The sequence below is a fragment of the Malassezia japonica genome, chromosome 4 (assembly GCF_029542785.1).
Source record: "Malassezia japonica chromosome 4, complete sequence".
In the NCBI taxonomy this organism is placed as follows: Eukaryota; Fungi; Basidiomycota; class Malasseziomycetes; order Malasseziales; family Malasseziaceae; genus Malassezia; species Malassezia japonica.
Window position 1 is genome coordinate 4106 of NC_083373.1, and position 15911 is coordinate 20016.

At 49.2% G+C, this 15911-nt stretch overlaps 3 protein-coding genes across 3 annotated transcripts; 1 reads left to right on the forward strand and 2 right to left on the reverse strand.

Moving 5' to 3' along the window:
* Window positions 1-299: 299 nt before the first annotated feature.
* MJAP1_002370 (uncharacterized protein) lies at window positions 300-755 on the reverse strand (the record flags this gene model as incomplete). Its single annotated transcript, XM_060266307.1, has 1 exon — window positions 300-755. One exon carries the CDS (start codon window positions 753-755, stop codon window positions 300-302), a length of 456 nt encoding a protein of 151 aa, XP_060122290.1.
* An 11511-nt stretch (window positions 756-12266) lies between these two features.
* Window positions 12267-14767, forward strand: MJAP1_002371 (uncharacterized protein; the record flags this gene model as incomplete). The annotated part of the gene is made up of 3 exons (XM_060266308.1): window positions 12267-12939; window positions 13425-13479; window positions 13687-14767. The coding sequence occupies 3 exons, from the start codon at window positions 12267-12269 to the stop codon at window positions 14765-14767; spliced, it is 1809 nt and encodes a 602-aa protein (XP_060122291.1).
* A 308-nt stretch (window positions 14768-15075) lies between these two features.
* MJAP1_002372 (uncharacterized protein) lies at window positions 15076-15766 on the reverse strand (the record flags this gene model as incomplete). Its single annotated transcript, XM_060266309.1, has 6 exons — window positions 15076-15082; window positions 15112-15144; window positions 15167-15193; window positions 15226-15249; window positions 15272-15667; window positions 15690-15766. 6 exons carry the CDS (start codon window positions 15764-15766, stop codon window positions 15076-15078), a joined length of 564 nt encoding a protein of 187 aa, XP_060122292.1.
* Between the last annotated feature and the right edge of the window lie 145 nt (window positions 15767-15911).

The window sequence follows — 15911 nt, forward strand, 5'->3', positions numbered from 1 at the left end:
GCCTGAATTCTTGAGTAAAATTAGTAGAGCAAATCTTGACATGACATATTTGCGCAAATTTTTAAAAAGTTGTAAAGGTGAATAACCCCTAGCCCACCCTCATCGGAGTCACACTCCTACACATGGTAGTACACAATGAAAAATACCCCGTGCAGTTGTACACAATCTGGGCTGCACTGTTGGCCAATTGCGGCGGTCATCCTGCCCCAGGATGCTCTGCTAAGATGGGGTGTCCGGGATTAAGCTGCCCGGACGCAGCTTGTGTACGCTAGTGTGACTTCCGATTACCGTCTTCGCCTTTACAACAGATCAGCCTCCCAGTTCAGTCGTTGGATCTTGGTGTCCAGCTCTCTGTACTCCTTTGCGAGCTGGTCGACTCTTGCTTGCATGTCCTTGACCTTTACCGTGCTAACGTAGCGCACCTCGGTGCGCGTGTAGCGGTCCTGTGACGTGCTGGCCCTAGTGGCGAGATCCGAGTAGAGCTTTCTCCGCTTCAGAGCCATGTCCCTGAAGGCGATGGCATCAGTAAGCGAGTACTTCTCGTCAAACTTGGTCTCGGTGTTCGTCTTGTTGATGCGCCGGATGAGTAGGTCCAGGCGGTCGAGAACCTTGTTGGCCTCGGTGAGAAGCTCCTCGGGGTCCTCTGCAGGCTCATCGCCCTCTTGCACACGGGCGACTCGAAGAATACGTTGCTGGAGTTGCTCATATTGCCGCTGCGCCTCAGCGCGCTCTGCTAGGGCCTCTGCTAGCTTCATTGTAAGATCGCCCTGTGTATGAAGGGAAGGGAGGTGAGATGGCGCGTTAATATAGGTTTAGCGCGAACTATCATCGAGTCATCCACGCCACAGTGACTCAAGACTGTGTAAAGGATTGTGATTCAACGCCACAAACGGTGTGCAGTGCCTGCAGCTGGCCCTGAAATCTAGCCTGCTACTCGCCAAGAAAGGGGCAAAATTTTCTCTCTTACGCTTGCATGCAGCACACCTGAAGAGGTCCGTTCCTGATTTGTTCACCTTTGTTCAAGTACAGTTTTCTTTTCCTCAGACCAGTGCGAGTTTCAAATTTCCTCCACTCGGCCCAATCTCGTGTGGTGATTTGTTCTGGTCCGTGCGCGTTCTGCTTGCAGGTGGCAAATGACTCAGATTGCCCGCATTTTATACGGTGTACTTCAGTGGCCATCGCATCTAGGCTGTATGGTGCTAAGTGGATGTCGTAAATTGATCTTATTGGGTATGAACATAGGTGAAGAGACTTTATTGAACCACAATCTTCCTTAGATGCGTTCGCACGATCGTGAGCTATGCGATCGACTTTGAGCTCTCATACCTTGGCGTCCATAGGGCCGATCTCTGCATATTTTCCAAAGCAATATAGAGTACGATGATACTATGGGCCTCTAGCTAAGGCTATAATAAATCATATTACACAAACCATATTGTCAAAGTATGGCATTCGTCCAATGCTTCATTTACAGAAACAGTTCTCGCCTCGAGTCTTTTGAATGGCATTGGTGGAGCGCATCCTTGTCATGCTCTATTTGCAGGATAGATTTGGAAAATAGTAAAGTTATAAAGGTGTATAACCCCTGACCCGCCCTCACCGGGGCCACACTCCTACACGTGGTAGTACACGATAGACAATACCCTGTGGTTATTGTAAGCAATCTGGGCTGCACTGTGGCCAAAATCGGCGGTGTCCTGCCCCAAGACCTCTGCTGCTCATATGACCGGCTTACACTGTCCGGTCTCAGTTTGTGTACGCTAGTGTGGTTTCCGGTTACCGTCTTTGCCTTTACAACAGATCCGTCTCCCAGTTCCGTTTTTGGATATTGGTATCAAGCACTCTGTACTCCGCTCCCAGCTGGTCCACTTGCGCCTGAACTTCCTTGATATTTACTGTACTGATGTACCGTAACTCATTGCGTCTGTAGCGGTCTTGCGTCGTGTTGGCTTCGTCGGCTAACTCTGAGTAGAGCTCTTTCCGCTTCATCACCATGTCCCTCAATGCAATTGCATCAGCAAGTGAATATTCGTCACCAATGTCACCAAACTTAGTACTCGAGTTCGTCTTATTGATCCGCCGAATAAGCAAGATCAGGCGATCGAGGACCTTGTTGCCCTCTGCGAGTAGTTCTTTGGGACTTTCTGCAGGCTCGTCGCCCTCTTGTACTCGGGCAACTCGATAAAGTCGCAATGTAATGTTTTCATATTTTCTTTGCGCATCGGCGCGCTCTGCTAGGGCCTCGGCCAGTTTCATTCTAAAGTAGATTTGAGCATGTAGTAAGTGAGGTGAAGTGGCGCTCTTAAATAGTTTCAGCAACGCAGCATGGAAACATCTGCGCCACACCGCTAAAAGAAAAAATAGGGCGAATTGTTCCTATGCAACGCCACTCGGAGGAACTTGGTCGCAATTAGCCCTTGAATCTAGCCTACCATATGCCAAGATTGAATAATAATTTATCCATTCTTGCGCGCATCTGCAGTACAATCCGAAGGGGCCTGTTTTTGATTAGCTCTCCAGATATCGCGTGGTGTGAAGCTTTCTCTGATGCTCACTTTCGTACGAAGTAGTTTGATCCATGACCTCGCTAGTTCATTTGATACGCCCAAGTGAAATGGGGTCAGAATAAATGCATCAATGGTTTGGCAGACTGTGGCTTATTATGTAACAAGGGAAAACTGGATGAGGATGTCGGTTTATACTACATACCCGTTGCAAAAGCATGGATAATCTGTACTCCCAGCACTAGCAATCCCTGCAATGTCCAACAATCGCTCGTTATGCCAAGACTATTTCAAATGTGATACAATATTAAGGGCGAATTTGACCCTAGAGGTGCATCAGGCTTTTTCTTCGAGCGACCAATTACGCTAGCCTATTTTGAATTTATGTATGCACAAGCCAAGGTGTGGCAAATGACTCAGATTGAGGCATTCTCATAAGATGGTCTACGGCAGGTTTGCATATAGCTTGCACTGGGCGCTAAGGTGTTTAGTTTGCCCGAAAGGCAAGTGTAAATAACGGACGTAGAGCAATTAATTCAGCATCGTACTAGAATGAGCGCGAGGCATTAATCATAGACGTGACCGCCCGGGATTCAGCTGTGCTACAATACTGTGGCGATGAAAATGAAATGCGATCAACAGACTTCTACTTGACGCCTAAGCAAAGATTCTAGGACTAGCAATAATTTCAAATATCATCCAACGCCATAGTATTTGGCTTACTTTTCTGCTATTCCTATATCTTGTTCATCAGCGTATTTTAGGTCTTGAAAGTTGATTAACTTTCCAGGGAGTACATATTTCCCGTTTCTGTGTAGTGCAATCCAGTCGTCGAGTTTAAAATATTCTCGTTCCCAGTAAAACCGTGTTTCAAATTTCAAATCCGACAACTTCCCATACAGAGGAAGAGGAGCATATCCACCGTCTTGCTTCGCTTTATTTGCGTCATCATCGGTTATCTTTTCGTATGATCTGTTGAGGCACGAACAAAACCCTCTGCGACTGCGACCACCTGTCTCTATAATGCAATTGAACTCTTTCCAGGTTAGTGGATAGAACAAATAGTGACTTGAAGCATATATTTTCATCTTCCTTAAAACAATATTTTGTATTCTCATGAACTCATTTGTCCATTCATCGTCTTTTCCGACACCTGGTTGACTCACTTCAATTTGGTCCTCCTCTGGTGCAAATAGAAAATACCAATCGTCCGCAAAACTGCCGAACTTTCCTAGGATGGCGTCAACATATTCCGACATCATCCGGCCCCAATCTATACCACGCAAAGCAGCGTCGATTAACAGGCGGTGATCAATAGACGGTAATTTGAATATGGACGAACACTTGTTCTTATAGCCACCTGAATCAGCAAAGGTTCGGATCCGATAAAAATCTTCATTGTTCATTCTTCCAAGCAACCAGTGCTGGCCAAGAGCAAGGTGCTAAAATGCGGTTAATGCATTCAAAACTGCCCTTGTTTACAAAACGGTGCCGGAAAATACTAAGTAAATTTCCAAGGTGGGTGATACAGTGGGCATAGATTAACAATAAGGTTATGTATGAGATTCTATCCATGCCACAACCCCAAAGATCGGTACTTCTTACCAATTCGCATCCCTGGGTATATGGTCCTGTACGAGAGCGAATTCTTCATATCTTCAAGCATTTTCAACTTTTCTTCTTTCTGGGCCGTAGCAGAGGGGAGCCCTTCATTTGCAGGATTACAAACCGCCTTTTCAAACGCCCTCCATAATATGCGATCCTGTTTCCAAGGCGCCAAGTTTGGGTTGTTTTTTTGAGGCTTTTCATTCTCATGCTCTAGGAAGCTTTGGTAGGCTCGCTCCAATTTATGCTCAAAAGGAATCTTGCCAAAAATATACCAAGTACGATCCGGAAATGAATTCAAGGTCTCCATTGCCTCGTTGAATGACATGGCCTTCAAAGTTACAATATGTTTGTCCAGCTGGTACTCGATTTCGCGACAGTCCCCGCAGGAGGAAACAAAATTGTGGTAGTGAGGTCCAAACGGTGCCGATGTTTTGATTGGCTCTGACACTTTTTTCTCATCTTGCAAAGTAATTTGAGCCAGCTCATTCTTCTTTCTTAATCTTTTGTCGGCTTTTTGTCTGCGCTCATCCGCCGCAGTCCAGCCTTTTGCGCCTTCTTCCCACTTTGCTTCCTCCTCCGCTTCTGCCGCGGCAGCCTTTTCCTCTTTTTTTCGTTCTGCTTTGGCTGCCTTTCGTGCTCGCCCTGCAATAGCCTTTTCGCTCACTACGTCAGCCATTCAAGACACAAACCCCTTATCGGCATTGGACTCAGTGGTACTTCACCGAATACGTGGTATACCAGGTCAACAAATTGCCAACGTACTTATAAGTGACGACCGTATTGCCACCTGCCTCTCAAGGAATTCAGCGCCACATCTACAGCACGACTACGGATAATTTGTGCTTGCCAACCTGACCATTCTAGTGCTATTGTCCAATAATCGCAGGTTGTGCCAAGACTGTTTCAGAAGAACTGGAATATTAAGGGCCGCACTTGACCCTAGAGCTGCAGCAGGTCAAATTTTTATGACGAGGCCCAATCACGTATAATGATTTTAGGAGTTATGCATGTGGAAAATGAGATGTGGCAAATGACTCGGGTTGAGAGCTGTTGATACGACAGCCTTGTCTGAACAAGCATGCTGACTTTGATCGCTCATGCCACATGAAATAATCTGCCCGAATAGCAGGCGTTGATTCAAAAAGGCATAGTTGGAGCGGGCGTCTTCCAAGAACCAACTTGGCAACCAAGAAACTGAATTCCTATCCTCTATGACGTAATGACTCACGCATGAACCTTGTGCGTACGGTTCAGGCGTGGTGCTTGCGGTAGATTACCAAAGTTCGTTACAGAATTCTTAATCCCGCCAGCATTTCCTGACGTTTTCATGTTTTGCGCGTGGCATTGTTCGTAAATTTCTGAGGGGATTGTTTTGTACTTTTCGGCATAGACGTCAGGAGCTTGGATCATTATCAGTGCAAGTCCAGCTGCTAAATGCCATTCGATATGGCAATGGAAAAACCATGCGCCAGGGTTGTCTGAGACAAAGCGAATGGCCACGACGCCCGTAGGAGGAACAGACACTGTGTCGCGACGGATTGGATTGGACTGGTGAGGATTAAAAGGTGGTGTGTCTTTTGGGTTTAGTGAGGTGACGTTTATTTGACGCCATACGACTTGGAAGTTGGTTCCGTGAAGATGGAAAGGGTGTGATGCACCACCCCAGTTATAAAGGACAAACTCCACAGTGTCCAAGTGCTTGGCGGTGATAGCATGCGCATTCGGTCCAAAATACCGGGGATCGAGAGCGTGTTCTCCCTCCGATTTCATTGTCAGTGCGGCTGGTACGATTGGTGCGATAAAGGTGTTGTTATTAAAGGTAGCATAATTGATGCCATTCTTAAAAGTAGTGAAAAGAATGTCCAGCCGGTGACTTTGTGTATAGTGATCCGTGAGGCCATAGAGTGGAATCTCATCAACAGGTGTCAGTTGAGTTTCATCAAAGTCATGGAATTGATTCAGGTGTTTGCGTCCCTCACCCATCTCGAGATCATGGCCATACGAGATTTGGCTCGTGACATTCATTTGAAGATCGTCTGGAAGATAGGCATACATATCGGGTCCTGCTGCAGCATGAATTTTCCAGTTCTTTGCATGCGAGTCCGTGCGTGCCTTGACCAACACAGAAACGCGCTGAGCAACCGAAATGGAAAAGTGGTCCACAGTAAAAGGCTCTGTGTCAACACCGTCCACTTCAATAATCTTCATTTGATGGCCCTCAATCCAAAAGTGAAACTTGGCAAAAGAAGCCATATTGGCGATGCGGAGACGGTACGTCTTCCCCAACTCGAACCGAAGAGTAGCATTCTCGTTAAATCCTGGAAGTACTCTTGCTGGCCTATTCCAGGGAGTGTGTTGGAAGTATATTAGATGCGACTTTGGCACTGGATCCTTTCCAGCCGGGTTGGTTACCGTCATGAGCTTTGTCCGGTTCAGCGTATTGTACCATTGGTGATACCAATCCGTTAAAGAGACAGTATAGTCATCATCATAATGGTGCGTCTCCTTCTTCACGCCGTCCGAATCGACGTGGTGAATTACAAGGGGAATGCGGAATCCGTCCGCATACTGGCCACGGTAGTGTGAATGAATCCAGTAAGTGCCCCATTGCTTGCCGAACTGTTCCTGAGGAGAACGTGGTGAATTGAGGATCTCGTATGTCATGTCCTGACCGTCCGGAATAGGGCATTGTGTGATCATCGATGCACCATCAAAATAGTTGGTGTTGTTAAAAAATATACCGTGTGAATGCAAAGTGGTGGGCGATCCGTTACCAAGACCGTTCTTGAGACGAATGCGGAGCTCGTCGGTCGAATTTACATTGATAGGTACGGGCGGCCATTGACCGTTGATCCCGAGCACTGACCGAGTATGAAGTCCATCGGGGTTAATATCTGAAACCTTGCTCAGTGTCCAATTGTACGTGACCCTGGTAGCGTGGGCTACAGAACTGAGAGCTAGCAAGGCAAGGTGCAATTGCATACCAGTTCCAGGATGCAAAGTGGTATTTGTTAACAGCAAGCAGCCAAAAGCCACAATGTTAGGCAACCGGCTCGGAAAGTACCCGAGCTATCCTAGGCTGTTTCCTGTCCGTCGGCTTTTCGACGGACAGCCGTCGAAATACATTGTCAACGCCGTTGGAGATGATCACGTTGACCAAAAGACGGTATATGATTGGCCTAGTCCGAGGTAATTTGTGTAAGCGATCGAGACGAACTCATCGAGACAGGAACAGTGGAGGTTCATAGGTCCGAGCAAATTCACTTTCTCCACAAGGTATTCAGCCCTCTTTGAAATGGATTGGGACGGCTCGAATGCACTTAACCGCCCGTTCGAGCCTGTTCTACCAGATCTTGAGTTGTTTTGCTCCCAATACGCTTGCGCACATCTTCTTTGGACATACGTACGAGGATCAGTTTGAGGTCTTTTACTTAAATGACACCGGCGATTCTGACACGGCCCCGCAAAGCTACAAGAATACCGTGGAACAAGCCTTAATTGCACCCTCGATCATGCCATGTTTAAGACCGAACCCCTCTGTCCGTGAGATGTGGGTCGACACTGTGACGTACGAGGTCATGGATTACGACCAATACTACCATAGTTACGAATAAATGTAAACGTGCCAATTATGTAATGTGGAACCATTTTTGAAAATGGTCATTGGGGAGGAGTAATCCCATACGTCCCCATCCGGTCCTCCGCCAGGCCGCCTCGTGCCTATTCTTCAATTCCAGTCTGTAGACGTGCTTTCAAATGTCACGAGACACCTCTGTCCAAAATTCGAGAATAATGCGCGCGATTTTTTCCGGCATGCTCCGAATGAAGGCATGGTCGGAGTCAGGAACGATCTTGACATTGGCCAAACCCACGTTCTTCAGTTGATGTTCGTAGCAGATAGGATCAAACTCTGCCACAATAGCAAGCTTTTCCACCGGAGACTGTACGTATGCACTGAATGCGGCTTCGCAGTCGTAAATATTACCTTCCCGGAAAATGCTTAGGACGCTGTGACGATAACCGGCATGTTTATCCAATTCCCACTGACGTAGTGCCTCGGCAACAACTTCTCCCTTTTGTACTCGTTCTTTCCAGTCCGAAGGGACGACAAGCGGTCCGCCCTCGAGAAAGGACAATACCTTCTCGAACGCTTCTTCTTGTCGACCAGTAGAGTCGACCAGGAGTTGGTTCAGTTCCGAGCCAAACGTGTCTTTATTCACTAGCCCAGCTGGTGCGACAAGTGTCATCGTTGATACGGCCCAAGGATAGTGCGTCGCAAAGCGCACAGCGATCGAGCCCCCAAACGAGTATCCCACAATATGAGCTTTGGTCCACTGCATATAAGAAAGGACTTGTAGCACCTGAAACTCAAAGATACTTGCCGTATGAGGCACAAGGGGGGTCGTTGACCTACCATGTCCCCACAGATCAAAGACCACAATGTGCGTATCAGGGTGCAGTGCCTGAAGGTGCTTGATAAGAGGTAGCTGTCCTATTGCAGGAGTACAAACGCCATGGATAACAAGCACATTTCTCTTTGCATGTCCTGAAGGCGGCTGGATATCATAAACTGCCATTGTCCCCAACCCCGAATCGAGCAAGTGGGGAGACGGATAGGCATGCCCGAAACTCGAAGTAAATACTTCCTCTCTTGGGGCTGGAATAACCTGCTTCGAGTCCCATATCGTTTGCCTAGGAAGCTCCAGGCCACCTAGATCAGCAGGCAAGGGGTGAGGCATAGCGTTGTCGTTGCCTAGCGTCGTTGCTTATTGGTCAGATCGGGCGCCGCTAAGGCCACTTTATTTCCGATCGCATCGTGTGGAGCAGCGCCAAGCACGTCATGTAGCGAAGGCTGGACGGGCGGGCAACTCCAAGCCTTTCCTCACTTCTCTCCAAATGAGACTCTGTGCTAGTCTTGTACTCTTCCTGGGCATCATTTGCTTGGTATCGGCTCACTCTCGTCCAAATGTTGTATTTGTACTGACCGATGATCTCGATTCGCATATGTCCACTTTTGACTACATGCCAAGGCTACAAAAGCTTGTGGTTGACCAAGGCACAATTTTTAACCATCACTATTGCACGAGTATGTTTTGAAATTGACATCCAGTTGCCATTTGCTGTCCTAGTCGCGTCAACATCTGGACTGGCCAATTGTCACACAATACCAATGTAACAGATGTCGCGCCCCCCTTTGGAGGATACCCAAAGGTGGCAGCGCAAGGTTACCACAAACATCATCTTGCAAAATGGTTACAGGATTCTGGGTACAACACCTACTACGTTGGAAAGCTATACAATGGCCACACTGTCCAAAACTACAACAAGCCGTACGTGCAAGGGTTTAATGGGTCCGACTTTCTACTTGATCCTTTTACGTACCAGTACTACAACTCCTCCTTTTCTCGTAATGGTGGACCACCTATTAATCACGCCGGTGAATATTCTACCGATCTCATTGCAAACAAGTCCGCTGGGTTCCTCGAGGACGCACTGCAAGATTCCTCTCGGCCCTTTTTCTTGACAGCTGCTCCCGCATCACCGCACTCTAACATGGTGCCGCCGTCTTCTCCTGATGAGAAATTGGTGGTGTCTCCCCCTCCTTCCGCAAAACGTCACGCCCATCTTTTCTCTGATTATAAAATCCCACGCACGGACAATTTCAACCCTGACCACCCAAGTGGCGCCAACTGGATTGCAAAGCTCCCTCAGTTGAATAACACTGTCATTGAATGGAATGACGATTACCAGCGTAACCGTCTCCGTGCGTTGCAAGCAGTGGATGAGCTCGTGGAAAACCTAGGTACGCAAGAAGCGCTGTACAAATGCTGACCGACAGTCGAAAAGCTCGACAAGACGGGTGTGCTGAACAACACCTATTTCCTGTTTAGCTCCGACAATGGTTTCCATATTAGCCAGCACCGCTTGCATCCAGGTAAAGAATGCGGCTATGAAGAGGACATTCGCGTTCCATTCGTCATCCGGGGGCCCGGAATCCCTTCAGGTACTGTGCAGTCGGGCGTTTCCTCTCACTCGGATCTTGCTCCTACTATTCTTTCGTTGGCAAACCTCCCGCTACGCTCTACGTTTGATGGGCGTGCGCTGGACTTGTTTAATACGACAGGTGAGGCGAAGCATGAACACGTCGGTGTCGAATTTTGGGGCGTCGGTACTCCTGAAGACAAATACAACAATGCCGATTTGATGCTGAACAATACTTACAAGTCTCTACGTTTAGAAAGCAAAGCGTACAGTCTTTATTACTCCGTATGGTGCACGAATGAGGTGGAATTCTACGATATGAAGCAAGATCCTGGTCAACTGAAGAACAAGGCACACGAAAAGGGTCCATATCTTGGTCGCCCCATTCCCCGCGTTGTACACCGCCTCGACGCACTTCTCATGGTTCTCAAGTCTTGCAAGGGGTTTTCCTGTCGCCAACCGTGGCGTACTATTCATCCTTTCGATGATGTCTCCTCTCTCACCGATGCCCTGGATGAAAAGTACGATACCTTCTATAAACATCAACCAAAGGTCACATTTTCAAGTTGTGAACTGGGTTATTTCCTCGGAGCAGAGGGGCCTCAGGATGTGCATGTTCACTCAGGAAACAACAACTCTGCTCTTTCCTTCCAGATCGATCCAAACTGGAGTTGGAGTGTATAGCGCTTCGAATGCCTATGACTTCCAACGGTCTCGTATAACAACTCGGAATTACAACAATAACCCGAAAAAAAAAAATCAATTGATGATTACATGCTAGGATCACACACATGAGCAGGCGATCCTTTCTTCGTGCCGGTAACGAGGCGAATAGCACGCTTATGCAGGTCACTCTCGCGCGGGAAGAAGGAGACAGCGTCATGCTCCTCCTGGATACCGTCCAGATCCACATCCGTCGCAAAGGCATCAAGGGAGAGAGTCTTACAGTTTCTCTCCGGGTTGAACAAGCTGAACCATTGAAAGCGCAGCAAACGCGAGTCGGACGAATACTTCAGAGACCTCCAGCAAGGCTGGAGGGTCACCGTGCCATCCACCGTGGGCCATTGCTCGAATTTGCCCTGCTTGCCGCTGCTTTCCGGGTTATTGTTCATCCAGACATTTCCGGAGGTGACACACTGGTCATCATGCTTAACACTGCGGAGCTGGCCGTAAACTGATTCGCTTTCGCCCGAAGACAGGTTGTACCCTTGAGGGGGTTTGCACTCGTAGAATTGAAACTGATACGACGTATCGTTGGTCGCGCGGAGCTTCGGATGTCCCATGTACTTCTCATCGCTCACAGTAAACTGCATGGGACTTGCATCGCCTCGGAGAGGCGTGCCCATAAGTAGGCCGGGTTTACCAACGGGCTTGCATTGAATTTCGGCGTCAGGCTGCACAGGAGCCGCAAAAGCAGTAGCGGCAAAGAGAACAAGCGGAATAGAGAGTAGCTTGAACATTGTTGTTGTTGGAGTTGTGTATACTGTTTCCAGGTCACCTACACTCCGCGTCTTTTATGCTCATTCATCACATTGCGATTAAGCTTAATTTAGGAGCATCGTGCGGGGATCTGCAAACTTTCCACGGAACTCCGGCTTACCTCCCAGATGCCACGGCCTATTTCCCATTTTCTCTGCACCACGCAGAGGAATTCTATTAAAGTTAGATCCCGGTCGGCGGAGCTCCGGCCACGAGGTCCTGGCAGGCAGGCAATAAGGCCCAATTTGGGATATTTTTGAAAAAATATCGAACTATAGCAGTCACGTTCTTTAAAGATGATGTCATGTATGTTAATGCCTCCGTTGCCTCCCTCTTTGCTCCACTCGTTCCTGAGGTCAGCCCGGGGCCATGAAATAAACCAATCAGCATATGAATAACAAACAAGGCTGTAACACCCGCACGAGAGCAATGCTGTGTTCTATACGCTCCACCATGGCCCTACGGCTTTGATCGGCGCAAATCAGTTCCCCTTGGCGTTTTGAATTTTGTCCAATGAGATTACGTGTGGCCACAGATTTCATCAGACAAATTCGAATCAAAGTAGAGGGGTCCTAATCCGGCCAAATTGCCAAGAAATTTTATCTCGTGTCGATCTTTCGGCGACAATCAGATGGGAATGGTGCTCTATATAACCGCACGCGGTAAGCCACTTTGTAGCCCGTATACAACAACATGATTCTTGATTACATTTTCTTTTCGCTCCTTCCTCTTGCTGCTCAGGCTGGTTGGATCACCTACCAGAACGAAGGCAAGCAGGCTCAGGGTATCCCCTGTGTTGGTTCCATCTATGGTAACGACAACTACCTCGTCTCTCAATTTGACTGCAATGCCGTGGACTGGAACGGTACCATGTGTGACATGAAGTGTTTCCCTATCAGCTCTACCACCTGTATCGGCTTCCCTACTGAGGAGGAGAAGAAGAACAAGGTGGGCGCTGGTATTTGGTATGCCCCTCACGGAGCCGACAATGCGTGCATTTACCTTGGAAGCACCTACGGCGATGACTACTCTGACCGCATTGGCGCCAACACGACTGGCTGTGGCTACCTCGACTGGCCGGAAGACCGCAACTTTGGTCCGGTCAAGCGCAAGGACAATGGCCCGCAGAAGACCAAGGGCTGCTGGGACACGGACAGCAAGCCTGAAAAGAAGTACAACCAAACCAGTGTCCACTTCTTTGACGGTGCACGTCCCTACAAGCAGGCCTGGTGTGATGCTGGCTATGCGACTTCGTGCGGTCCGAATGAAGACCACTTCTGTGAGGAGGACCTCCATGACGAGACGATGATCAAGTGCAAGACCACCGAAAAGCCCAAGAACCCCGAGCTTCCGCAGAACCGGAAGGGTGGCTCTGGTCATTAAGTGGTTTACATAGGTTGGAAGGAGGGATTGTCACGATAGGAAATGCCTCTAGTTGATCACGTAATGACAAACGGATCTCAATGGAAACTTTATCTAGGCCTCCACAGTACCAGTCACGCCATAGTTCTTGGGCGTAAGCGTGTCGGTCTGTTCGCACGTAATTAAGAATTCCAGCGGTGTGGATGATGCAGGAGAGTAGTATAATAGGCATTCTAAATGAACGCAGTTAGAGTGAGCCCTCGTCTCATCTGTACAGCATGAACTTCACACGCTTGTACCAGAAAGGGGCGTCGCTGTATCGAACAGTGCTTGTGCAAATCGTTCTTCTGGGCATCGTATCCTTTACACAGCCAGGTGTTTGGGTAGCCGTGAACAGTCTGGGTGCAGGAGGACAATCAAAGCCGTACCTGATTAATGCTAGCAATGCCATCATTTTTGGGTTTATGGCAGTGGGATGTACCTTGGCAGGTGGTCTGTGCAACATTATTGGAAGCAAGTGGACGCTTGTCATTGGTGTCATTTTGTAGGTACTACAAGAAGGGGTATCCACTAACCGTGCAGCTTTACACCGCTTTCTGCGAGTCTTTATTGTGATAACCGTTATGGAACGTACGTTTTGCCTTGTCTTACTGTGCAGTGTCTGGTTTGTCTATCTTGGTGCAGTTCTTTGCGGTATTGGCGCTTCGCTCTTCTGGGCCGCAGAGGGCGCGATAGCTGTGGGATATCCCAGTGAGGCCCAGCGAGGGCGTATGGTGGGCATCTGGCTCGCGATCCGCAACATTGGCCCACTCATCAGCGGCATTATCTCGGTCGTTCTCAATACGGGCGGCAGCGGAGTAGGTAAGGTCTCCTACACGACCTATTATGCACTTATTGCAATTCAGTGTCTTGGACTACCCGTTTCTCTTCTCCTCAGCCCTCCGGACAATGTCATTCGCCCGGATGGGACGCGTATTCCGCACCTAAAGCGCAGCCGCACTTCGATCAAGCGCGAGATTGTGAGTGTATGGCACATCATCAAGGCCCCTCAATTTGCGCTTCTCATTCCCATTTTTATTGCCGGGACATGGGGTTCAGTGTATCAGTCCAACTACCTCACGGCCTACTTCTCCGTTCGTGCGCGCGCTCTGGCATCGCTCCTGACGGCCATTGTCCAGCTTGCGGCCGATTTCATCTTTGCCTTTTTTTCCGACTATCGCGGTTTCGGTAACCAGCGCCGGCGGACTCAGATTTTATGGGCGGGTTTTGCAGTTGGCATCACCGGTCTTTGGATTTGGCAGATCGTGACCGAGGTGTTCTTTACGCGGACGAAGGCTACAGTGGACTGGCATGGAAGCTCGGGCAGTTTCAACAACGCTATGGCCGTACTCATCCTTTGGAAGTATGTATCAGTGCTAACCATCAGGTTTTTGTACGAAGCACAACTGGGATTCGTCTACTGGATTCTTGGTACCTACCCTCACTCTGACGGCACGATGGAGCGTGCTGTGGGACTGCTCCGCACCTTTGAGTCGATCGGAACATGCATGTCTTATGTGGTGGGAACCACCCACTGGGCGAACCTCAACCAATGCATCCTCTCGGCCTCACTTTGGGCTTCATGCTTGATTCCTACTACGCTGGCCGTCCAAAAGGTGCCTTCGACCAAGATTGAGCTCTCGGACGAACAGCTCGCGGAAATGACGCAAGCATCGAGCGGCGACACGAGCAGCACTGATTCAAGGATGCTGTGGGAGAAGGAGGCGAGTGCCTTGAACGAAATGAATGACCTTGAAACGCATCCTACCTTGAGCCATGGAAGCAGTAAATAGTTGTTCCTATACATAATCGTCTGGTGAGGCCTGGGGCCCTACTTGTCCGTTCCGCCCAAGTCCCACGGTAACGATGTGTCCTCCGCGGCAAGTCAAGGCACGGTCCAGTGCCCCTGTATCGCCGCCTTGTGCTTTGACATACTCCTCCATCGGCTCTTTCCACGGCGTGCCTTGCAGTCGCTCTGCGTAGGGCATCACCTCGAGCTCTACAGGTTGGAAGCTGCCGTTTGTCCTGCGCAGCCATCGCCGCCTGCGCTGCCGCTGAGACAAGTGGCGCGGTTTCTGCTTCGGGTGGTCTTGGCTCTTTTTTACGGGCTGCGTCCGCACAAAGAAGCAATGCGAACATTGGGTAGAGATGGTATAGGCTCGGCGCATGTCTAGGTAAGCCAGTCGACGTACCGTGCACAGTCGTGCGACACGTAAGTCCTTCAATCAGGAGGTGCATGCATTTCTTGCACACACTTTTTTTGATCGAGGGGTCCCTGGGTAAGACAAGGTACGTACACGCGAATCACGGCACGCTTTGCAAGAGCGAAAAACTGGCGCATTGCCGCAGCATTCCACCGGGCGAGGTGCGGCTTTCCTCGTAGAGCAGCCATGACTTCCATGCGGTGGGCACGCTGGTAGATATAGTTTAGTGTGTGAAAGAGGTCGGCATTCGGCACTGTGCGCGGCGGCGCAGGCGTCATAGACTTGGCCTGGCGTCCATTTTTAGTCTTGCGAGACTCGGGTGCTTTTCCTTTTGAAGGAGGGGACTGCTTAGGAGCAGAAGGTGCAGGTTTTGGGGGTGCCGCAGTACCTTCTTGAGGTGCACTCCTCCCCTCTTGCTTGTCGTCTGCTTCCTCGCTGCGGTGGGTATCTTGTTCGGCTTCGCGACGGTAGGCAAGCGAGCGCATTTGCCTGAGTCAGTCAGACGACGTACTTTCTAAGCGAGTCGAGATCCAAATCACTGTATGCAAAGTCACACAACCTCTGCTCGTCCTCCAAGAGCTCGTCCATGCGAATGGCAACCTTGGTCCTCCTCACGCGCTCTTCTGCGGGGTCAAGCATCAGCTCGCCATGATCGAGCAGCGGATGTGCACATCTCCCACATGCTCCCCACACATCACGTAGCTCCTGTAAGGATCCTTCCTGCTGCTGATCT